This window comes from Apteryx mantelli, chromosome 4, assembly GCF_036417845.1.
Source record: "Apteryx mantelli isolate bAptMan1 chromosome 4, bAptMan1.hap1, whole genome shotgun sequence".
NCBI classification, from domain to species: domain Eukaryota; kingdom Metazoa; phylum Chordata; class Aves; order Apterygiformes; family Apterygidae; genus Apteryx; species Apteryx mantelli.
In genome coordinates this window covers 35,850,320-35,875,042 of record NC_089981.1, presented here as the reverse complement: position 1 = coordinate 35,875,042, position 24,723 = coordinate 35,850,320, and the positions used below count along the sequence as shown (strand labels likewise).

Below are 24,723 nucleotides of genomic sequence, written 5' to 3'. Positions count from 1 at the left end.
ACGTAACATAGGGTATTCTGGCTTGATCTGAAGGGAGGAAAATCCACCACGGGACATCTTTTTAAAAAAAGAAAAGAAAAGAAAAGAAAAAGAAACATAGGAACATAGGAACATAGGTTAGTGATATGGCTCTCTGTTTTGTGCATATTGTCTGAGCATGTTGTGCTTCTACAGAAAAACAGATCTTTAGGTAAAGCTTGAGCTCTTTAGTAAAACTCTAATGAACTGTGATTTTGCTTAATCATAACTATTTTTTTATGTGAAGGAAGAACATGAGGGTGGGGAAAAGATACCATTTGGTGAGGAAAAGTGAAGTTTCCACTAATAACAAACACAAAGGTCTTAATTTCCTTTTTAGTGCACATCCATAATAGTCACTAATGAGAGATGAAACCATTGCAGCAGTAATTAAGATCAAGAAAATGTACAGTCTGTGAGATTTTGGAGGAAATGATGTTTTTAACTGGCTTTTTTCTTTTTCTTGTAAGCGCTTAAAATAAAATTCTGCTATTTTGCTGAATATCTGGTTTTAGCTGCACAGCTGATTAAATGGTATAGCTGCCAAAAAAAAGTGTTATTCTCAATTACACTCAACATCTTGTGCTACAGTAAGTAGGACAGTTCAGAAGCACAAAGTGTATATGCTTTTCTGAGATACAAATAATGCCTCCAGAATAACCACAGTAGAATTCTGGTTTACTGGATGATTCATTCAATATAAGCAGTTGTCCTAGTTTCCGGTTAAGTGGTTTCCAATTAGGAAGTTGTCCCAGTTAGAAAATATAATTATAATAAATTATAAAATAAATATAATTTATATAATATAATTATATATATAATATATTCTATATAAATATTATATAAAATATATAAAATTATATAATATGTTATATATAAATATAATTACATTATCTTTTTTTTTTCTTAAACATTTATTGAAGGACTATGTGGAAAAACTAGAGTTCATAATATCCCATCTATTTAACGTGTGTTTAAACATCACTTAGTCAATCATTTTTTCTATTTAAGCAGAATTTATCATAATTTTGTCCTCAAAAAGCAGCAGTTGTTGGTATTGAATACAAAGGCTTGAAAAGTTTCATAGTAAGCAACCAAATAAAATCCCAGTTCTTTATGTCTGAAGAAAACCCAGGCATGAATGTGTTCATCTCTGCGTGTGTGAGGAATCCTTCTAAGGCGAAGCTGTTACCTAGCCTTTTCTGGCAAAAATACTTTGTTTTGTTTAGGGAAAATGAAAGGAATGGAATATTTTTTTCCTCTTTATTTTAAACAGTTAGCAGTTAAAAACAGCAAAAACCCCACCACCGTTTAGTTCTTATTCCACATTGAATGGCATGTTGCATGAAGTTCTAAAAATGCTAGAAAGCTGCCTTAAAAATGTTCATCAACTGCCCTAACAGCTGTGCTATTTCTGTAATATCCGTACAATTGATCCTAATCACTCACATGGTATGAAAAGACCCTTAATTATTCCAGGAATGGAATGGAGTCCTTGCCCGCTCCTTTGTTGCTGGCGGTGTGGCCTTGACTTTGAGAGAGAAATTTGAACATCTCAACTATCTATATTATATAGCTGCGATATTTATAAATTCTTGAAAATTCAAAATCATTGTCCCAAAAACATGCAGGTACTGGTTTTGCATTATTTGACATAGATGCAGAAATTCACTTTGGTCTCAATTATTAGCTATAAATAAATTCCCTGTCACCTTGGAATTCTCTCCATCTGCTTGAGGTCAGATTAATCTTTTGCTTTTTTTTCTTTTTGTATCTATGTCTGGAAGACTCTAAATATGTGCATTTTGTGTAATATAATTCACAGTGAGTAAAGGTAAGTACATTTATTTGAGTTAGTAAAATGTATTTCACTGACAGTAATTGCTCAGTGCATTCTTTTAGAGAATGAAGAACTGATTTATCTCATTATTTCCTCTGTAAGGGCTTGATTCTTCAAGCATGTCTAAGAGAAACTTATTTTCCTGGACTATACTTATCAAAGAACTTTTAATCCTTATCAAAATGAGCCTTTTGTAGTCCTACCAGTTGGTATCTTGTCCTTGTTCTTTATTCACTGTCACAGCTATATTAATTGAATTAGACTCCTTAAAAATCCTTTTAATTAAAATAGCAGTAAAACTGCTGCAATATGAATTCAAGTTTGATAGATGATTTTGAAAACTTGCCAAAAAAAATTGATCATTCTACAGTCTTGGGACTAAGATGTAAATAGCACCACTTTCAAGTGAGCGGTTCATTATTTCCAAAAAAAGGGCATTTTAATGCAAGGATTTTATTGTCGCTTTGTGTCAGTTGGATTGATATCACTGGCCAATTGGCTTAGTAATCTGTGATTAAAATAAATTTACATGAAAGATGCAGATAAAATCATTCTATCAAAATATTACTGTGGTACCAGAAGTAAGTATAGGGCTTGATAACTGATGAATTAAAAAAGAGTTTGTAAATAGATATTAGCCTGTCCTTTTGGATGAATACCTTTTCACCACAAACTGGGAATATTTTACTTGATGCAAGTGGTGTGGTTACGGTGTATTAGATTTATGTTCTTTCTTCTAAGGAGGGTTGTGAATGGCAGGCACGGCACCACCTAAAGAGGTTGAACACTTTGCCTTCACCTTGATTTTTCATATGGTTCCTGTTTCATTGAGTACAGTATATTACACAGCACATGAAACATGTAGCTTTAGCTCTGGTATTCCACTGATTTGAACCATAACATAGGTGATGCTGAATGAAAAAGTGGTCTAGTTGTCCAGCCCACACCTTGTGGAAATCAATCATCCTCCATGTAATTTCGATCTTTTAGCAATATACATCCTCAGAGATGCCGTCCTGGCCTTTCATTGATCAAGTAAATGTTATTTTGAATAATTAAATTTTAAATGGCATTTGAAATTATTTAATTCTATCTACTATTTTTAAATGTAGTTTCTTATTAATGAAAACATGTATTAATTTATATAAATGTACTGTAGTAAAATATTTTGAATAACAATAACTAAAATGTTAATGATGTGAGAAATTATTATTGTATTATCTAGTGAGAACTGTCTCTGTGTCAGATATAGCCAAGTTTGTTGTTCAGTCTTTCAAACACTGATTGGGACCATGCTTATTGTGAGTGTTATCTTATAACTATATTTAGTAACATATGTGGTTTTGACTAATGAAACTGAATACTCGGGTAAATCCACAGATAAAGGTCTAATCCTGTTTCAAAATGCAAGTAAATTCTCTACAGGGGCAGGAAACTCTAAATGCCAGGCTTTTGTCATTTGATCAGCCTATATATAAGCTTTCAGTACAGCCTTTGTCTAATGCTAATAACTGTCACTTGCAGTATATACTGAGGACTGCCGTCTTTATAAGCTCTACTATATTAACTATAATTAATATTACTAATTACTATATAATTAATATAACTAATATTAACTATAAGTGCTGGTGTGTGCTGGAAGTGCTTCAGCATTGCCCCAGCACAGGGCTGGAGTTGACCATGTTTTGCGGGGCTTATGCTAAAGAATGTTTCTATTTTGTGGCTACTGGTTAAGCTGCGCTGCAGCCTGCAGAGCGCGCGTGATCTCGGAGGATCTGGCAAGGAAGTAGCATCTGCCTGGGGAGTCCCTCAGAAACCTGGCCGGGGCGAGTGGTGGTGAGGGAAGGGGAATTGGTGCTTGCGAATATTTGATCGAAACTAAAATTTGGTGTTCTTTATAACTGGTAAATTAGAACTTTATCTAGTTATTTTGTGTGCAAATAATGTGCATTAGCTAACTAGCATTTCAGACAGAAAGGATAACTAGTCAGTCCAGAGTCTTTCTCTACGGTTTCCTTCATAAACAGGAAAAGCAACTAGTGAGCTATCTGGTTTTGGAAGTACAACGGTAGAAATCTGTAACTTATTCCTTTTGGTTGCATGATAATGTTCTATTACATGATATTACAGGAAGCAGGGAGCTCCTACTTCCTTAAAACACAGAGTTCTTGCAACGAATGTATCTCCCTAAAGCAAAAATTCTGTTTAGTTTTATCTCGTTTCTAGAGAAGGGAAGAGGAGAGACAATCATTACCTTTATTTACTGAGTTTTAAAAGTATCTCCCAAACTCTTGCACTCAATATATTGCCTACATACTGTGAGAAGCCAGATCTCCTCCTGAAGGAATGTAAAAGAAAATAATATGATGTAATATAAAAAGCAAACAGTCCTTGTGTGTATGGTTCAGACTAGTTGCCTGACCCTGCCTTCAAACCCAAGTTTCCTAAAATGCATTCTCACTATGTAGTTGCATAATTAACTGGTCTTGTGGATTTTTGCTTTCATATCTCCAGGGAAGGAGATGGAGAAACAAATATGGAGTTAACCCCTTATTTGCCAGTAGACAGACCAGTAACCTTTGACGAGGAGTCTGCACGCATGAATGTTTGGATATATTCCAGTTTCTCTAGTTATGTTAAGGTTAACATCTCAATGCTTAAAACTACAAAATAGTGTTTCAAATTACAAACAGAAGATTAGATAAATTAAAAAAGGAATTTAAACTGTTAGCATGCTTGGAAAAATCAAAGTGGTATTATTATAAATACTTTATAGGATGGAATTATTTTTCTTACTGATGTTGAAATTAAAGAGTAAACTTGCATTCACTTAAGTGGAAGAGATTTGAGCCCAGTTCCCACATAGAAATACACTTTTTCTCAGGAAAAAAGTATCCCTTGAGGCCTGGTTGTTTGGCAAGGAATTCTGACCCAATTCATATACATTATTTGTAAAATTTAAATCCTTTCCTCTCTCACAGGCACTGCATGAAAAATTATGGGAAAAAACTTGTATTGTAGATTGTATCATCTTTTTCTTGTTTATTCCCACAGGCACAACAACTAACGGATCTGGAGCAAAAACTAGCAGTTGCAAAAGATGAATTGGAAAAGGCAGCCCTTGACAAAGTAAGAAGTATAACATAATGTAAGCGTGTTTATCAGCTATGAATATTTCAATGTAATTTGACAAAAACAAATGAAAGTCTTGCAAAGATTTAGATGCATGCTTAATTGTACGTACGTGGGAGTAATTGCACTGAAGTCAGTGGGCCTAATTATAATGCAGGAAGTTAAGCACAACTGCAAAGTTATTTAAGTGGAGGGCAATCAATTTGGAAAGAAACATCTCGAAGACCCATAGCAAACAGCAGGCTGAGATCCTTTGTGCACTGAAGTACACTACAGAGAAGGTGCCTGTAGCTGATGTGATTTTTTGTTTGAGACTTAGTCGTAGTTCCAGGTAAGATGCACTATAGAAATACATAAATCTGTTGGGACTGAAAAGACTGCAGGAATTTAAGTTTTCTGTCTGCAGAGCGTGGCCTGCTAACGTCAGGGCTCGCAACGGGGAAGCGGTGGAGAACCGGGCAGGGGGGAAAGCCAGAACACGTGCACTCCTGTGCGCAACAGTGAAACGTTCTTCTAGATGTAGGGTAGCTGGGGAGAAAATGTGGTGCAACAGGGAGGTGATTTGTCAGCTGCCCATACCACAACAGGAAAAGGGGCTTAATCTCCTCAGCCTTCGCAGGTAGGTCTGAGTCTGCCTGTTGATGTAGTTTGTGCAATGGGACCATCCTGGATGCTCAGCTGCGGATGACATCACCCCTTCACACAAGAGTGAGTAACCTGGGGTAGCCAGCTGCATCTGAGCCTAGCAAGGGTTGCTTTCCTTCCTAGCACGCAGGTGCATGGAGAAAGAACGTGCTGTCCCCTAAACTCAGAGCAGTGGCTCCATCTAGTACGGAGGTAGGGGGAAAAGGAAACTGAAGGGATTTTGAATTTTTTACCAACTGTTCTTGTGTGTTGAGAGTCCAGAAAATGTCCTATGAATTTTGATTTACAGGCCTTATTTTTTTTCAATAACTTTTTCCACAGCAAATCCAAAATTCTTGGATAATATTTTCTGACTATAAATGGTTGATCCAAAAGTGTTTCAGTTTTTCCATTAAATATTTGAGAAATATACATCTTGATGAAATTTCTAACATTTCAATTTCAGCTCTTTACTGAATGAAATAAAATATTGAGCATGGAGTAGTCTCAGTAGAATGAAAATTCTGAATTTGAATTTCTGAGGTCTTTTAAGAAGAAAGTCTTGTTGAGAAACCAATTCTGGACTCTTATGACTGTCAAAATTAACCATTTTAATAAATTTAGAATATCATTCTAAATTCTCAATTGAAATTATTCTGTTTTTCTTTTTTTTCTTTTTTCCAAGAAACAGGAATTCAAAGTTTTTACCACTTAGGGCTTTTATGTGCACATTCCTTATGTTTGTTTTCTGTTAATTGACATGATTGTTTTGTTTTTACATGATGATGATGTATGCCAAAAGAAGGAATTGAAGAGACAGGAAAAAAATTCAACATACTACTAAAGACTGTTTTTTACGTTTGGTTTTCTAGTATTTTCAGGTTCTGTTAGAATTAAAACAAACAAACAAAAAGAAAGTATATATTTTTATATATACCACACACTCAAAAATCTATATACATATATGTATATATAAAAATATATATACATACACCTCTAGTACTAAAGCATTTTATTTTGATCTTCAGTGCTGCAATCACTGAAGTCACCTTCTTAGCTGAGGATTTACCTTCAGCATTGCAAATTGTCACCTTTGTAAGTGGTGTTCACAGTAGCAACTACCCAAACCTGTGTGCTGAATTTCTGGTGGTACATCATGTGTTTCTTGTTAGTACACTGAACTGAGCTGCTCCACAAATTAATCTAAAAATGAAGCATGTTCCTTCTTTGCATGCGTACACACTCACAAGCATGCACACTCACTAGTGCTAATCTACTCTCTGTGGCAATGACAAGAGAACAATGCTTGCAGTAATATCCTCTAAATATAGTTGTTCATTATAATGCAGACAGTGGTGAAAGAGAAGGCAAAGAACATTTGACATCAGGAACTTTTAATGAGAATACTATTGAGGAATGCAGTCTGCAAGTTAAAAGGGAATTGCAGCAAACCCAGCTGACTTCTCTGATCCTCTCTTTCTTTCCTATTAAATAAAATAAGATTATAATTTAGGGCATGATTTCGGTTCTGTAAGTCTATAGGCTGACCGGAAGGCTGGTGTCATATTCTGGTAAATTATCATCAAGATATTCTTTGGATGGCATCATTGCTCACATGCTGTGAAAATGCAGTGGCAATGGAGCTGGCAAAGGGAGTTAAAAAAGCAGCGCAAATGAAGGCAGAAGATAAACTTCATATCAGTGGAATTGTGAGATAGTTTTCTGAGACTGAAAGTACCCATGCTTGGCTAGTTCTAACTGCAGAGTAATAAGACCATTTAAGTTGCAAGCACCTTTTCCTCCTGTTTGAGAGCTTTTCTGTATGAACTAAAAAGAGTTAGGATGGCCAATGCTCCATCCGTATCTTCAGCAGAGACTTGCTCAGCTGTTTTGACAGTGTTAGCACAGGCAGTGTCAGCTAAAGGAATGGAAACAATGTACAAAGCAATGTATGCTTTTGGAGCATGAACTGTATTTGAAATGAAGAATTGAGCCATTGAGTCTCAAGCTGTGCCTTTAAATGAACATTTTATTATATTTTTCAGAGATTTCAGACCTTTTTGTTAAATATTTTTCTTAAAAGTTGCTCGTGCTGACAGTGGACTTAGTGTCTCTCATAAGTATATTTACACGACAACAATTTTCTAGTGCCAGTGATGAACCTGTGAAAGATGGAAATTCTTTGCATTACCACAGCCCAAATTATTGTATATTGAATTCATCAATGTAACAAGAATATAAATGGATCTGGCGAATATGAAAACATGTATCTATCAGATATTTGAAGTATTCTGACTGGCAAACAGCCTACTGTGACCAACAAGCAGTCGGGTATTTCAAAGATTATTCAGAACTTGGTAAAATGACGTCCTTGGTTCCAGTTGTGTTTCCTTAAGTTTATTTCGTGCCGACAGCCTAGAGGTCTCCTAGCAGCGTAGTCGGGTTTGAACTTTGCTGCCTCCAGGATGAAAACAAAATAATGTATTCTGCTTTTACCTTTCAGATCAGCAAAATATAATGCAGTCACCAAGGCAGAGGAGGTGTGGAGGGCAGGGCAGCAGGATGAGAGGACTAGAAGTTATTTAGGGGGATTTGGGGAAGGGAGGAGTATGACTTCAGAGGGCTCAATCTCAGCTGAACTTCTTCCTGGGAACAAGAGACTTTTCTTCCCCCGTGCAAGAAGAATCCTTTCCCTGCTCACAGAAGCAGCTGCTCATCATCCTGAGCCTCTTGGTGGCTCCTTGACAGTGGAGCACCAGGAGCTGAGGCATATGCGTGCAGGGGTGGGGGCATTCAGATATGCTGTAATGACTGTGTCAGAGACATCTCAGTCTGACTCAAGGGTCATACGTTTTAGTAAGTACTCACTCATACTGTTCTCTTTGATGATAATAAAACGTTCCTCCTCATCGCACACGTCTTATGGGAAAGATGCTCTGTTTACAAACAAATGAGCTCCTTTCCATCTCTTATTTCTGAGGTTTCCCTTATGGTGCTCTGTATTTTTGTGGTAGTCTTTGGTCTTACTATTGAAAGTTACCCTATGTATGTATGTATGTATCTATCTATCTATATATATTTTTTAATACCGACTGGTTCTCTTCCAGATTGGCCCAGTTATATGATATGTTCCCTAGCTCCAGTTCAATGAAAGCTTGTTTTCTGACATAAAACATGGAATATTTGTCATGTTCAAAAAATTATTGTTTAACAAATAAACTAAAACAAGGCTTAGTGTCTTACCAAAGTACCATTGCTTAAGATTCATACTGATATAGCTGTGAAATATTTTATTATATATATATATATGTATTATTTTACATAGGTAGTATGTAATATTTTACATAAACACAGTATGTAATATTTTATATATATATATATTCTTTTCATGATATACCTCACAATCTTTGATTTATATATTTTCAAAAAGCCTTGGAAACTAGAGATGTGCTAGTATTCTGTATTTATAGACACAAGACTAATACAAAGAATAAGGACAAGATTTCTTAAGGAAGAGTTTTGCCAAACTCCAACTGAAATGACTATAAGTTACCTCAATTTCTGACATTTAATTCTAAGGGACTTGCTGTGATGGAGCAAACATTTAAAGCCAGATTTCCCAAGTGACTGCCCTTACATCTCTACTGATTTCAATGGCAGACTGTTATTCTAATTAATATATTTATCTGTATTACTATGAGTAAAATTGCAGTATTCTAACTGCAGTTGCAAGCACTGTCTTGTAAACATTATGAGAATGGCAGCTTATTCACCACTTAAGTTTTAGTTCTGCTTCATGGACAGTAATGGATATGGACAATGATGTTTTTAACAGATTGAAAGTCAGATAACAGCTTATTTATTATACAGTGCAACAGCACAATGTGTACATGTATGTGCATGAGGGAAAACATCTTTCTGTTGGATTAAAATAAGTCTTTATAATGTGCAGAAGAATACTAATTATTCTGCAGGATGTAAAATTCCATGAAAGTGTACATCTTTGCAATACTGGTAAACATCTAGTTCTATCTACTAACTATTATATGTACAGGTCTGCACACTGTATAATATTCGGTAGACTGTATTTATGTTCCTTTTAAGATTAAATAATATTAAATAAGACTTCACAATAATGAATATGGATAAAATTGCCTGAGTGAAAGGGAAGAGTGCAATGACTTCCTAGGCAGTTTGATGTGTAATGCACAGTAACCTATGTGGTAATCGTATTAAAAAAATGCATTGAACAGCCTTAATTTCTTTCTTTAATAATTTAAAAGTAGTAACTTTTCCCAAATATATGGTTTAATGCAGAGAGAGAAAGCAAGCAGCTCTGGTGATAACAACACATCTCTGAGATCTGATGATTTCTTATTCTCCCCAGGATTCACAGCTGAAAGCTCTGAAGGAGACTGTACAGCTTTGCCTGTCTTCTGTTCTGCACAATCGGCCTCCCGCTAGGAACCTGATCCCTGCAAAACCAGCGGAGAAGCTGACGGCCCCCATGACAAAGGGCTCAAAAGTTCCGTTTCAAGTGACAGGCACTAAGGTATGGTTTCTCCCTTGCTTTTTTTTTTTTTTTTTTTTTTTTTGAACATCCTTGAGAGTTTGCCCTGTAAAAGCATCAAACCGGAACTAAGGAGGATTTTGAATTCATTGAAAGATTAGGATGAATTTTGAGGATAATTCTAAGCCTGTTTCTGATGTTGGTAAAGGTTTAAGAAGCTGGGAAACAGCTACTTTCCTTGCTGAGGAACAAAATTCTGTCTGTCACTTGGGGGAATGAACCATGTCTGTACAGCATATCTGCAAGGAGGATGGATTTGCATGTAAAATAAGTGAAGATGCTAATTCATAGGCTCTTTTACCTACTGGGCACTGATATTGTGTTTGTGGTAATACAGTACTAAATACTAAGACAGTTTCTACTTGCCGTGTTTTTAGTGAAAAAAACTGATACAGAAACATAAAACAGTCTGGGAGACCCAAAGGGAAGGAATCTCTTTCAATCTATTTTCCTTAGTCTGCGGAAGGGATCTGAATGAAATTGATAATAGGACATACGAAATACTCCAATCGTGCAAGATATCTGAGAAATGGGAAGGGCAGCTTGGGTGAAAGCCAGAAAGTTAGAACAGATATGTTGTTATGGTTGGACTTTTGTACCCTGGCTGACTTGTTCTTCTGCCCATTCTGGTCCTCAGGGATCTAATGCAGTTAGAAATAGCTTTCAAAACAGCATCTTGCTCAAGGCAAGCCAGGCTATCTCTGATCCTGTTTTTCAAGATACTGCAGGCAGGGCTTAGGACCAAGTCAGGGATCAAGCATAGTTCTAGTAAAAAACAAAACAAAACAAAACAAAAAACCCACATAGCTGTGGTCCAGCAGGTTTACAAACTGGATTATGAACAAAGAACACCTGCCTTCCACTTTTCATTGGAGATTTCCTTTGACTCTGTGACTCACTTTTCTCATCTCTAAAATGGTCAATTATATATTCGAGGTGTACTGAAATGAGTTATAATAATATTTTTCTACATGTTTAAACTCTTAGAAATGATCTTTCATTTGGGGGCTTTTTCTTTTCCTTTTTTTTTTTCTCTTTTACTAAAAATCAGTTAATGCCCAAATAGCCTTTGCTTTGCTTGGAGGAAATTTAACCTTGCTCCTTGAACTGCCAAAATACAGATTTTTGGCAAAAGTCTCATGTACTTTTGTAAAGAGAGGGAGTCACATGGATCTCCTTCAACTTACGAAGTTTCTGACTAAGATGTTGAAATGATACAGAGCTTGATGAAAAGTGCTTTGATGAAAAGTGTTTGACATTAAAACATTTTAATACAGTCAATAATCATAGTGATTAACAACTATCCTGATAATTTCCAACTACAGGACTGTATTTTGCTCTTGAATTTAACTGTATAGATCTAGAAAAAACCTGTGATTTCAAATAAAATGAAAGTTTTACGAAAGGATAACTGAAGGTCAAATTAATGTGCCCCTTAAATTCCAACTAGCCTTAAAACACTTCCCTGAAATATAATTAGGAATTGCTTACTCATTGCTACTGGTAATCAGTTGGTAGTTTCTGTATAGCAGCTATTGATATGCACTGTCATTACAGAGCTTGAAACAAAAAATTAGTGAATCTTTTTGTATGCAATTAATATTGAAATGTAATTTGAGTAAACAAAATATAATTACGGAAAGTGCAAATTCATAAGGAAACTGGATCTCACATCGCTAGTCTTGCAATAAGGATTGTAGGTTCCTTGATAACTATTATATAGTAAAAGCTTTCCTTTCCAGAAATTATCGCCTCTAGAAACAAAGCAGTGTATTATTTAATTAAATTGCATGGAGATATTACGTCAGCACTCATTTAGATTAAGATCACACACTCCATGGTCTGCAGGAGACTGGACTCTTCCTTTAGGTCATAAAGACTGAGCTGCGCCCTGGGATCTCAGTAGCAGGTTTTTCCTTATTAATGTGGCTTGTAGAATTGTCTATTCTGTTCTTATCATTCATCTTTGCAGCCTGGAAATGTTTGTGCCTCTGTCAAGAAAACATAAGAGCACTCAAAGATAAGGTCTAACAAGCTGCTGTGGCTGTGTTTAATGTGCAGCATAGAGTCAAAGGCTCTGAAGCATTTGAGCTCTCCTTGGTTTTACAGGTGTTACTGTGGTGCAACAAAGGGACTACAGAGCATTTGAGCTCTTTGGTCTAAGAGATTAGAATTAGACTTTCGATGTTTTGACTGAAACACAAGATACTCTTCCTTCTTTTTCCATATTCATATAGATTTTGTGTTTAATACTCCTGCTTATAAAATGTATGAGTATTTCCCTGCTAGAGTCTTTTAAGAACCAGCAGTTAGTCTGCTGTATCCAAGTGTCTGAGTAGGTGATACTGCCTCTTTGATAGACATAGCTCATGTTTCTCTGTGCTTGGCATATGCCATGAAAATGTCTGAGAAAATAGTCGTTTGCAGTCCTGCTCGTCCACACATTGACACCTCACTATTATAAATCTGAGCATTATCTGTGATTATAAAACAACTGAAATCTGCTACTGTGAAATAGGTTGTCAAGGAATCATAGTCATTCCAGAATTATACCCGCTACAACTGACCTGTATTTTGGAAGGCCTTTTTTTTTTTTTTTTTGTAATGACGTCTCTTTTTATGTGTCTATTCCTTGGTTTGTCTTCCTCTTACAACCCAGCTAGCTCCAACTACAGATGTATAGCTTTTTCTTTTTGTTAGATTTGCATGGATGTTTTTACACAGTAGGCTCTATTATTTTTTAGGTGTATATAAATATGATCAACTAAATGTGTTTTTTGTATGTAAAAATGGGAACTTCTGACGAGCAATACTTATGTACCTTGTCATGTCTGATAAGCAGCAGTTTAATCTTCAGGAAAGAAATGATGTTCTGCCTGATAAGTATCCTACTTCAAAGGCATATCTATCCAGCTTAAAAATGCTTTCTAAAAATGTCAAACTTATTTTAAGGTTGTAATTAAAGGGTACATCATAGAGTGTATCTGTATCACCTGGTGACAATCATCCCTGGGATTGCGATAGATTCCTGTTAAAAAGTGCAAATAAGCAGATCATATGTTTGTATTCATAGCTGGTAACCATAATATCTAAGGTTCTTTTAGCATCTCCCCACATAGTGCTTGTTAGAGATGATACTGAAGACAAAAACATGGTGTATTAAGGTTAATTAGGCAAGAAAATTGCCAAATTTCTTGTGAAGGTACATTTGAAAACCTAATTTGCTATTGAGGTATTTTGGTCTTTCTGGAGACAGTGATTTAAAGAAACATAAATCAGAATGAAAAAGCTGTTGATGTGGATAGCTCAGGGATTTGGAGTAGTGGGAAGAAAACAAAGTTTTTACATTTAAGCCACAGAAAGAGTTCCACTGAAGTGATCAAAAGCAGTTACAATCTGAGGTGTGTTTTGTGATGTGTTAAATGAGTTAATAATCTTCACATTTTACAAGAATGTAAACTATGGAATTTACCATCTGAAATTGGCACTAGTATATCAGACCAAATCCATTTTACTATGAGCACTCATCATAATCCTGATGTAAATGGCAAAAGCATTTACCATTACAAATGGATTTAAGGCTCTGTGCTTATTAGTTCAGTGACACTAACACCGCAGAGGAAGCCAAGCGTAATGAGAAGGCTGATCATTAATCCTGAGCTGTGTGGTCTTTAACTTTCCAGATTGTTGGCGATTTTGTATATAGTTTCTTTTGCACTGTAATATAGCAGCAGGTGACCATTCTGTATTCTGTCAGTGGAAAATACTTCTAAACCAGCACAGAGATGGCAGATCTGACTTCTGTAGCCCTTTCCTTTCTTCATTCCCATTCCAGAGGGCATGAAGAAAGAGAAAAACAACGTGAAGGAAGAGGACTAAAGCTCTGCTCTCTTACAGAACCCCCAGATGAATTTCTAAGGACCCAGAACTTTGCAGGCATTTAGGTACTTAAGGAATACAGCTAATGGATGGGCATTGTAGCATTTACTAGGATACATGCAGGGGGGTATGTAGGCCAGTGTGTGCTGTGAATCAGGGTACTGGAACTGGCTTCCTTTGAGGTATTTCCTGCTCTAACATTATCTTGATGTAACAAAAAAATCTGTGAAGTTATAGATCTCTTTCCAATTATATGGAATTATTATGTGGAATGTTTTCTGCCTCAATTTGTTTTAATGCGTCTTTCTTATAGAAGTTAACATTATACTTAGAATACAATTTTATAATAGTAGGTGTCATTCAAACATCTTTGATTGTGCAGTGTAAATATACCTGTGTCCCAAATGCAATCAAATGAACAGTAACACTCTAGAAAATTAATGGCAAACTGAACCACAGGTCAAACGCAGGAAATGTCTCTACATCCAGTAGCAAAGGTGAACATACAAATAATGGGGAATGCTGTGACATGGGTACCAGAATAACAGTGACTAGTTCACTCTGCAGTATTTTTTTCAGATGCAAAAACATTGTTGCATATGTTCCGCAAATGAATTCTTTCATTATAAATGCCCAGTGGTTTTTGTGCATTTGGTGAACTTCACTATTTATCTTGGAAATACCCAAGAATTTCAGACTGTTAAGAAGAAAGTATCAACCTCTCCCCTATTGTAGATAGCTTGAAGGAAGGACTACCTAAGAACACCACGGCGGTGTCCTACTCTCACTGTAGGAACAACAGGCTGGGTAAGAATTAGAACAATCCTTGATAGTAATGTATAGTACAGACTGAAAGAGGAGTAAGTGTTGCAGTATTGCATGCATTTTTAAAAGTTTTGAAGATCTCAAGAAAATACACAAATAAAAATTTGCTTTAACTATCTTCTAGAAGAGTTACCTTTCCTCGTATCAACAGCTGCAGGGAGCTCTTGTTTCTGCCTCAAATATCATGAATATTGTGGATTCCAACATACATTGATGAGTGTAAAAATCCAGAAAAGATAAAGTGCTGTGGGCCATGCTCCTTTGATCTGGAAAATAAGTATTCTAATAATTTCCCTGTCAGAATGAGGTAGTGGAACTTTATAGATTTATTAAGCCTAAAAAAGTGTTCTTGAAGGGGCAGGAGGGATGAGAGCTTTTGAGATTGTCACTTTCTGGACTCGCACTTTCCCGTTTGTCAGGAACAGACTAGACTCTGCAAAGCATTTTGGAACGGCCGTGTATATAAACTCAAGAGCCTCAACTTTCTGTGTTGGCACTTTTATGTATTTAGATTGACTTTAAGCTGACAGTCACTCTAAGTGCATAGGTACTGAGCATCTGTCAAATACAGATGCTGAGCAAGACTGCTGAAAAAATAAGAAGACTGTAGTTTCAAGAGTCTTAAGTTCCTCACTAGTTTTATCAGGATTTTTGATTAAAAAAAAAAAACATATTTATAAAGGAACTTTGATTTATCTAGGCTCAGGGCCTAACCTATTTCATCTGAAAGAGTAGCTGCAAAATTAGAAATGATAAATATGAATATTTTATATAAAATAATAATACAATAGTTAACTTTGTGCTAAATATTATTTATATAATATTTTGTATTATATTATTGATAATACTGTTGGATAGTCTAATATAATGATATAATTGATTAGAAATGAAAAAATAATTTATGTATAATTATATGTATATATTTCTTCAAACACCTTTTGAAGGAATGAAGGAATGTTTGGCATGTGTAGGTTGGACCAAATCTATGTTTAGGCAGACTGAACAGAGAATATATTTAAATTGTGTTTTGAAATTATTTTTTTCAGGTCCTAGAAAACTAACATAATAGTTTCAGATTCATGAAAAATTAATCAGCCAAATGTAGCAATATATCATCTCATCTCTCTCCCTTTATAGGTCAGGAAAGAAATCAGAATCAGAACAAATTATTTAAAGAAATAATTTACATCTTCTAAAATTAAAGCTATTGCTGATCATATCATTTACCATAATATTTCAGTATGAATGAAGGTTCTGACCCTTTGAATAAAGCAGTCATAAATTCTTCATTCAAGAACCTATGACAACACAAATGTAATTATCGACTTATTCTTGTCCTTATAAGGAGGACTGAAACTCTGAAAGCTTTTCTAAGGTGTCCAATTATTTTTACTCTCAGGGTACCTCTGTTGTTATAACATGCAAAATACATAATTCAGAAGTTATTTCTCTCTAGGCAGTAGATTTCAAACTGATATGGCATTATGTCAGGAAACACCCCAAATCTTTCTTGTAATAACCCTACTGCAGAGAACAAAAAACAGGCAAAGGGACTTCTTTTGAAACAGAAAAGATACTAGGCTGAATTAGAAAGATGTTTATGAAATGAATTGGATACCTGAAAGTCACAATACATACAAGCTTTTTGGTAACATAATCTGTGTTTTGTGGACTTGCTGTATACCAGACAGCACCAATGCTATGTAATCCAAAATGTTTGTGACTGTTCTTTTCCAATTTTCCCTCAATTTTGCTAAATCATTCTCTGCAGTTATCTGCTATTTCAGACAGTGAGGGAGAAGGGTTCTAGTAGTCAGTTTTTTTCCTCTTTCTCCCTGCTGGTTTTACTCTTCTGTTCTGGCTTGCTAAATACTCATCACCTTTTCTCCTAACTTCCTACTTTTCAGCATTATTCTCTCACTCTGTCTAGCTACATATTCGCTTTTGAATCTCCTATTCCTTCCTTAAACCCAAGAGTAGTAAAACCCACTATGCTATTCTCTCCCTATTTTATTGGCATTTTGGAGAACATTGGGCCCAGTGTTGCCTTGGAGAGGCAATTTTGTTAAAGGGCCTGTTTCAAAAAGGGCGTAAAATGCAAGAGACCTGAAACAATGAATGGTGGATTTTAAACAAAAAATGAGACCTGTTTTCTTTGCTGTGGTGCTAAATGAAAATTCTATGCAACTGTGAAAAAAAATCATGGAGCAAAGCTGTTCTTTCATTTAATTGAATTCCAGGATAATACAGACCAATGCAGATATCACAGGGAGTGTGTTCAAATTTCATTGGAAATTGATTGTGTGCTCACAGATGAGGCAAAAAATTTAATGTGTAACCCCATAACTTCATCAGAGAAAACAGGTTGAAACTAAGGTCACAAAATATCATATCTGTGGTCAGCTATAAGTAAGCAGTAAGAATGTCAAGGGCAGTGCCTTGAATTGTGCTCTGTTAAAATGGTATCAAAGCCTTGGAAAGTCTGCCTCTGGGGTACCTTTGTGCTCTTCTACTTCTGGTTCCTCAAACTTTGCTTCTGCCAGAGTTAATGAGATATCACTGACACCTGCAGTCTCAGTGACCTGTAGTTCATTGCATTCAGCACTGGGATTGGGAAACCATAATTAGAAAAAGAAAAAGGCAATTACTAAATGCAGAGTCAGCCACATTTTGTAGTATGTGATAATGACATACTATCATATAACCCTTTCCTAACACATAAACATGATAAGAATAAAATAGCATTGAGAAATGACACCATGCATTGTTTTACAAGTTAATTTCAAAGAGAGTAAGGAATATGTGTGTCCTTCTAAGGTACCTACTGTGGAAACCTGAGGTACTAACAGTATCTGTAAGGTTAATTTAGTTAAAAAAAAAATGCTTTTAAAAAGAAAAGAAGTGTAATTTAATTGCAGAAGCATGACTAGCATGACCTATTTCTTCATGGAAATATCTCCTCTTCTGCTTTTTGTACCTCACTGTAGGCTTACAGATTTTATTCTCATTACGATCAACTAGATGCCAGCTGTACTCTTGTATCATTTTTCCTTAACGATGATTCATAAAAGAATGACAACTCCTCCTTGTATCTCTTGTTTCATTTTCTGAATTTGCTTTAGAATGAGTATGTTTATGCTATTTCCTCAGAAAGCTTCTACACAACTAGTCCTTTTTCTTCAGTGACTAATTTTTAATAAACTTTTATTATGCTCTGGAAAACGTTTAACACCAGAGATATTAAATTGAAAGGTGAAGCTGTTTGATTTTATTGCTCACTTTAAAGAAGTCTTCATTATTAGCACATTATCTTGATAGTAAATTAGTTTTAGAGATTTTTTTTCAACTGAGTACAATCAAGGGAAATGGGAAAAAAAGCACCTGGCATCTCTTATTTAGCCCATATTGCAAGCCATTATCATTCTCATCCAAGCTGTAGTGGCATGATCTTTATAACTGCCTTCATTTTGTAGATTACCTGTTTGACCTCGCTCTTCTCTGTCACAGTGCAAATAGCTGAGCTGGTCCATCATAATTTATACTGAGTAAAAATACTGTCTAAGTAGGAATTCATGGCAATACCCCAGGGTTCCCATGACTCTAAAATTAGCAATGGGCTAATGGGGTGAGGAAGTAACTGGTAACCACTTATTACCACTCTTTCTGGCTGGTTTGCCTTTGTATGAAGAACTCACTCCAAAGAATATCCTCTTTTTAATTAATATCTTATTGCATGTTTCTGTAGTTCTTGCACAATCTAGTACATAATCTGTCACAAAAATACTGTGGGTTACTGTTTGATAATGGTGGAAAAGTGATGTGGCTAGATTAAATTTAAATTTCTTAAGACGTGTTAAATAACTTCAAAACAGGTTGTTAGGTATAGCTAATGGACTCGCTAATGGGCCCTGGGATTAGCAAAGACAGTTTATATCCATCCATCTTCTCAAATTCTGCATGAGTCTGAAAACAGGTTCCAGTGCTGGAGCAGCTTAGGCTTTGCTGTTTTGGACAAGTTTTCTGTTCTCTGTGTGAAAAGGGAGAAAGAGAAGGATATCTCCTTATATTTCAGATGTTGTTATTTTAGAGGTGTCTCCCTTCCCCTACTCATATCTCATATCAAGTAATGGTCTTTTTCAACAATTTTTCTTTTCTGGTGGTAGCTGAGATGATTGGGGAAATGCACAGTATTGCTCATTTTTTTGCATTTAGCAGAAAGATGATAACACATAGTTTTATCTTATGACTTTCCTAACTGACATCTTCATTACATGATCTATGAAAAATTGCATATGTAGGATGCCTGGCCATTGTAATGCTCCATTTTTTTGATGAGAGCAACGGAAAAGAAAGTGAATTAATACGCCTCTGCAGTTGCACATTAGTGAACGTATTTTAAGATTTGTTAGTATTAATGTTTTTTTCAAACAATTTGTTACGTGTAAAAGAAGATATGAAATATGCAGAGGAGGTAATTAATCATTTTAAGTGGCTTACCAGCTTGAATGTAATTGTGAGAGTACTTCCAAAAGAATTTTGCTACTCAAGGATGCATTAATGATTTATATGGTAATTATTAATGCCCTTACCCTATATACAATATGTATTATTAATCCCTTGTTACAAAGTTTCACATGGCATATTTGTATGGAGTCAACTGGGAAACATTCGAAATACAGTTAAGTTTTAAAGTGTTTTGCTTTGAGCAAAGAGTGATTTGGAAAATACAAAGAAATATCATCAACTGACTCTTGAGAACAAAGCACTTTGAGCATTAAAAATAATTAAGTAGCATTGAATTTTATATTGCTTTGAATCATCAAGCATAAGAAAAGCAGAATGTACTAAACACAAGGCATTCAATTTCAATTTAGTTTTGACCAATTTAAGAAATCACCTACTGGCCTAACACTGAAGTCATGTCATACCTCCCAGAGTTATGAAACTGTCTCTCATTTTACATTTATTGTTTCATGAATCTAAAATGTTATTTATATTATTTTCAATGGGAAGATAACACAGTCTGAGTGAATGTCCTCTCCTATATTGGAAAAGAGGATGTTCAATTAAAACAAAAAAAGCCTTAGTATTAAGCCACAATTGGATGGTGCTTAAATTAAATATTTGAAGTAAACTTGATGACAAATGGAGTTGGAAAATAAATGCATATTTAATATTTTCTGTTATTATTTTGAGATAGTTTGTGCATTATTTATAGAACCATATTGTGTAATATCTTTAAAATATAATAGTCCTGGTCTCTGATGTAACTGTAGTCATGACAGCAAATGTATTGGCAGGGACTTCCTTATGAGAAAGGGCTTAAAAACTGAGAGTTGGAAGCTAGCAGAGTATATGAATTTTGGAAAAGGCTACCTCTACCAGGATTCTTACCTTGTTTCAATCAATAAGAAAACCTCTTTTAAGGCATAATCGGGGAAAAAAATCAAGGTCTCAAAAAGAAAAACATTTCTCTTAGTGACCTCATCATTTCTGAAACCTAGCTTATGCTTCAGAAGGTTTCCAATTTCACTGAAACTGTCTTTCTGGTGTCTATAGTTCTTCTGGGGGTTGGACCTCTTTGGCCTTATCTTCCTACAAATACAAATGCTCATCTCTGTGACCGTAACTTTCATAGCTGCTTATGTGCATCTGGGAAGGCTGTAATTGCCTATAAAGTGTACTCTGACACTGAATTATTCCTGCTCTGAAATGTAAGAAACATTATACAACATTTCTTATCCCACAACTAACGGCTTTTTCCTGTGTGATGGCTGTGGAAAACCAAGATTGTCATTGAAATAATGTGTTTATTCAGTTGTTTCAGTTTCTTAGGTATTATTGAGTCCAAAAAAAAAAAAAAAAAAGGTATCTTAAAGATACACTTCCCTAAGCATCTTAAGCTTTGTAAAAGAAAGTTTTAATGTTTTTCTCCTTTGCAATGAAGGATAGATTATTTTTAAACTTCAGGCATTTCAGAAAAGCAAAAGAAATGTATAAAGGCAGTCAGGGCAGTTTTAGTAGTTGGGCTGTGTGAGCCTAAACAACGTCTTCACTTCCCTGCTGCCATCCTTCCTCAGAAGCAGCAAGCAGATAATATTTTGCAAGGCAGCAAGCCTTTTCCATCCAATCTGACGCGGGTCTGCCCATCTTGTTGGCCTATTGCTGTCAGGTTGGGGCAGACAAACTTCAGACTGGCAGACTTCGGAGTGTGAAGTCAACATATTTGCTTTCCTAGTGTGGGGAGTAACTACCTAGAATAGCTTTTGGAGGTGTTTTCTGAAGATAGAACAAAGAAAAATACTTTCTGTAGGGGATTATTTATGTATGTGTGTATTGGCTAACTACGTTAATTAAATTGATCTGTTGTTTTGAAGCAAGATTGACTGCAAATAGCGACTGGGGCCACTATTTAAGTGAAGTAATGGGTACTTAGCAGACGATGTCAGGTGGTGAATGGTGCCTGCAAGTGCAAGAACAAGACCAAAATGATGACTTTTCTCAGGACTGGTTTGTAATTGTAAGAGACTACTGAACTAGATTTCTTTCATCTAGTAAAACAAATTAAACTAAGAATTGCTTAAGACTGGTCAAAATGTTAGAAAGAAAGGGAATCACATTAAAATCAACACTTTCTTTGAAGAATAATTTTATAAAATTATCTTTCATATGACATATGGCAGCAGTTAAAGTCATGCAGTCAATAGCGGAAGTCTGGTGAGGGTACTGTAAGGATACAGAAAGGAGAATAAAGATTTTCAGTGACAACTGCAGCAATACTATTAAAGGTAGAGATTTTTCTCAAACCAGTGAAAACCAAAATGCAGCATACTGCTTGAGCAAGATGACAAACTTTTCAGGAATCTGAAAGTGTGTGTGTATATATATATATATATATATATATGTATTTTGGTACATATATATACACCAAAGTAATCTGAAAGTATATACTAAACTCAAAATAATTGTCAAAACTAAATATATGTGGGGGGGGCATACATCTATATATATTTATTTGTATCCTTGAATATCTACCCATTTCTCTAGCTATCCTTGAACTTTGCATACTATAAAATATTTAGGTATTGCAACATTAAAGTTTAGTAATCATTATAGGAATGGAAATTACAGATTTAGATCAGAATTATACATGTAATTCATATTTATAGATATACATATATTGGCAAATATTTCTCTAATAATGTTGACTATATTTGTGATGATCCAACAAAAGCTTTTGTTTTTCACACCTAGTTAATTCCATTTCCTTTTCTTGATATTTTAGCTACAGATACATTTCCAATAAACATCATAAAAACCTAGAGCTACTGCTAAACAAACAGATATCATAAAAAGCTTGAAGTGGAATAATCCATGTCAGGTCAGCTAATTGCATTCTGACATTGGACATAAGTGCTCATGAGTAACTTGGCCACTTGAAAACTAGGCTTCTCCTATCTACTGCCAGTCTGTAATGCCGTATTGGAGTAATATGTTGACATCAGTGAAATTTGATAGTTTACACTATGAATTTATTATGTTGTGATAAATTTTAAGGACAGAAAAAACCTTGGGGATGGATAGTGTCATCTAGCATAATACTGGCCACATAATTTTCCATAAATAATATGATGTCTAGCTTGAGAATTTTATTCCTCTAGTTTTCCAGTTCTATAAAAACTCTTTAAATAAACGCTTTTGTCCATGCCCTCAGCACCAGAAATTCAGCAAAAATGCAGGTGTTATATACACCTAATTCAGACTCTCTCCAATCTTTAAATGTTGTGATCTGGTGAAATTTCCTAAGGGAAGGTTCTGCCTGTCCATACATGGACATTCATTGAAAGAAAGAACAAGGTAACTCTCCCTGTCCTTGTACAGTCTGTAGTTCAGCTAGGCAGAACTATAGCTGCCGCTTGTTCTCTATTACCCTTGAGTGCATTTTGGTTTTCAGGTATTAGATGGAAGAGCTGAATAAGAAAAATCTATACCAGGATAGTAAATTTAATTAGACAATAATTTAGCAGCTGGCATACTGTATCGTAGTTCCTGAGTACTCCTAGAAGCATTCAACTTCTTTGAACAAAATGCCTCCTGAGGATCTAGGACTTTGCTGTCCAGCCCATTATTAATTATTTAAATTGGACTAATGTGAATTAAGCTCTTTCCAAACACATAGAAAGACACATTTTGTGCTTCTAAAAGCCTGCAGCAAAAGGTCCTTGGCTGTCAAGCCATTATATCACAACTGACACCAGTGCAGCCCTGGCAATTTATATACTGGCATACAATCCAGGCAACAGCCCAAAATGGTGAAGGGAAAGGGCACAGATAAGCACATGACATACTACTCGGAAGTTAATAGGGGAAAATGTGGATGCATGTAAGGAAATGATGTGGAAACAAATTCATGCATTAGTAAGTAGTATATCAAATGGCTGTCTCTCTCATTTTTAATCCTGTCTGCTTGTTATGAAGATAGCCCTTTATTTTTAATCAACATATATCACTATCCTGATTTTAGATTGATTTTAGACTACCTTTTATTATTCTAAATGATTTGCAATAGGAATCATTAGGCATAGGATCAGGAATTATAGAAAAAATCTGTGTTTATGTAAAAACAAATATACATCTCAGTTATTTGTAAGCTGTTAAAAAACACATTCAGCCTCCCAAACTGACATGATGCAAGTTAAATATAATGGCATTCGTCCTAACTGAATTGAGGTAGAACACTACCAGTGCTGCTGTGTTGTTTGTTTAGGCATTGTACTAACCTCACCGTGGGACAGGACAGGGTGGCGGTATGTGATAACGTTCTAGCAGGAATGTAATTTCTATGGTTTTAGTACCCTTCAAATACTGAGTAGAAGGGGACTGAAAGATGCAATTCTCAGTACACTGGCATAACTGTAAAGTGTAACAGGGGGGTTATAATTTTTATTTTTCTCTCTTGATGTTGTAGTTACAGTAATGAGCAATAACCCTAGCTGTCTTTAATTTAGCTGTCCTGAGTATCCAGAGCACTCCAGCTTCAGCTAATAGAAGATGGCAAAGACAGCAGACAGCAGAAACAGCTGAAGAAGCAAGGAGAACTAGCAGTGTAGCTGTTTTAAAGCTAGTTCTGTCCAGCCACGGCGACATGAAACTCAGTCTGTTTTCCTAGGTCCGTAGGTGGATTCTGCAGCCTTTGCTACTGTGTTCAGGAGCCTTAGTCACAAGCTGACGTGCTCAGACTTTTATTTATTTATTTATTTAAGGTATATCTCAGAGTTTCTCCAGTAGTTGGTTGCTTGGTTGCAAAAATTCTCGACAAGAATGTAGATAAATTTTTGTGGTATCAGCAGACTTGTGAGGGGCATATGGTCTCATTTTCCAGGAAGAGATGATAAGCTGTGCTTGTAAGTACAAATAACAACTCACAGACAATAAGGGGTTGAATTCCTTTTAGAAAGGAAAGCTTTCTTGCACTTTAATTAAAAAAGGGCAGTAAAAAACTCAATAAGCTTCTAAAATGGATATCGTACAATAGAAGCAGATATGTATCAAGTAGACCCAGGAATCGCACTGCAAACAATAACAGTATACCATCTTGTACCTCTACTTACTCTGCTATATCTGCCACTTCCTTTTTAAAATTTTTTTTCCTGATATTGCCAATGTTATTGTTGCTGCTTCTGCTTTCTTCAAAGAAATCAAATCAAAATATATCCACAAAGTATATCCACAGGCTCTACACACACCCCCTACACGTAATTTCTCTAAAACTCTGCAGAGTACTTAAAAGATTTTTGCTAAGACCTCTGTGTCCTTTACTCTGTTGTACTCTGAG

The 24,723-nt window shown here is 35.5% G+C and overlaps 1 protein-coding gene across 2 annotated transcripts in view; it reads left to right on the top strand.

Moving 5' to 3' along the window:
* LUZP2 (leucine zipper protein 2) overlaps nt 1–24,723 on the top strand; it is a 215,419-nt gene that overhangs the window by 160,987 nt on the left and 29,709 nt on the right. For both annotated transcript variants that reach the window (XM_067295534.1, XM_067295533.1), the window contains exons 8-9: nt 4,913–4,987; nt 10,002–10,166. In XM_067295534.1, the coding sequence (XP_067151635.1) occupies nt 4,913–4,987; nt 10,002–10,166 (240 nt within the window). The remainder of the gene's footprint in view (nt 1–4,912; nt 4,988–10,001; nt 10,167–24,723) is intronic.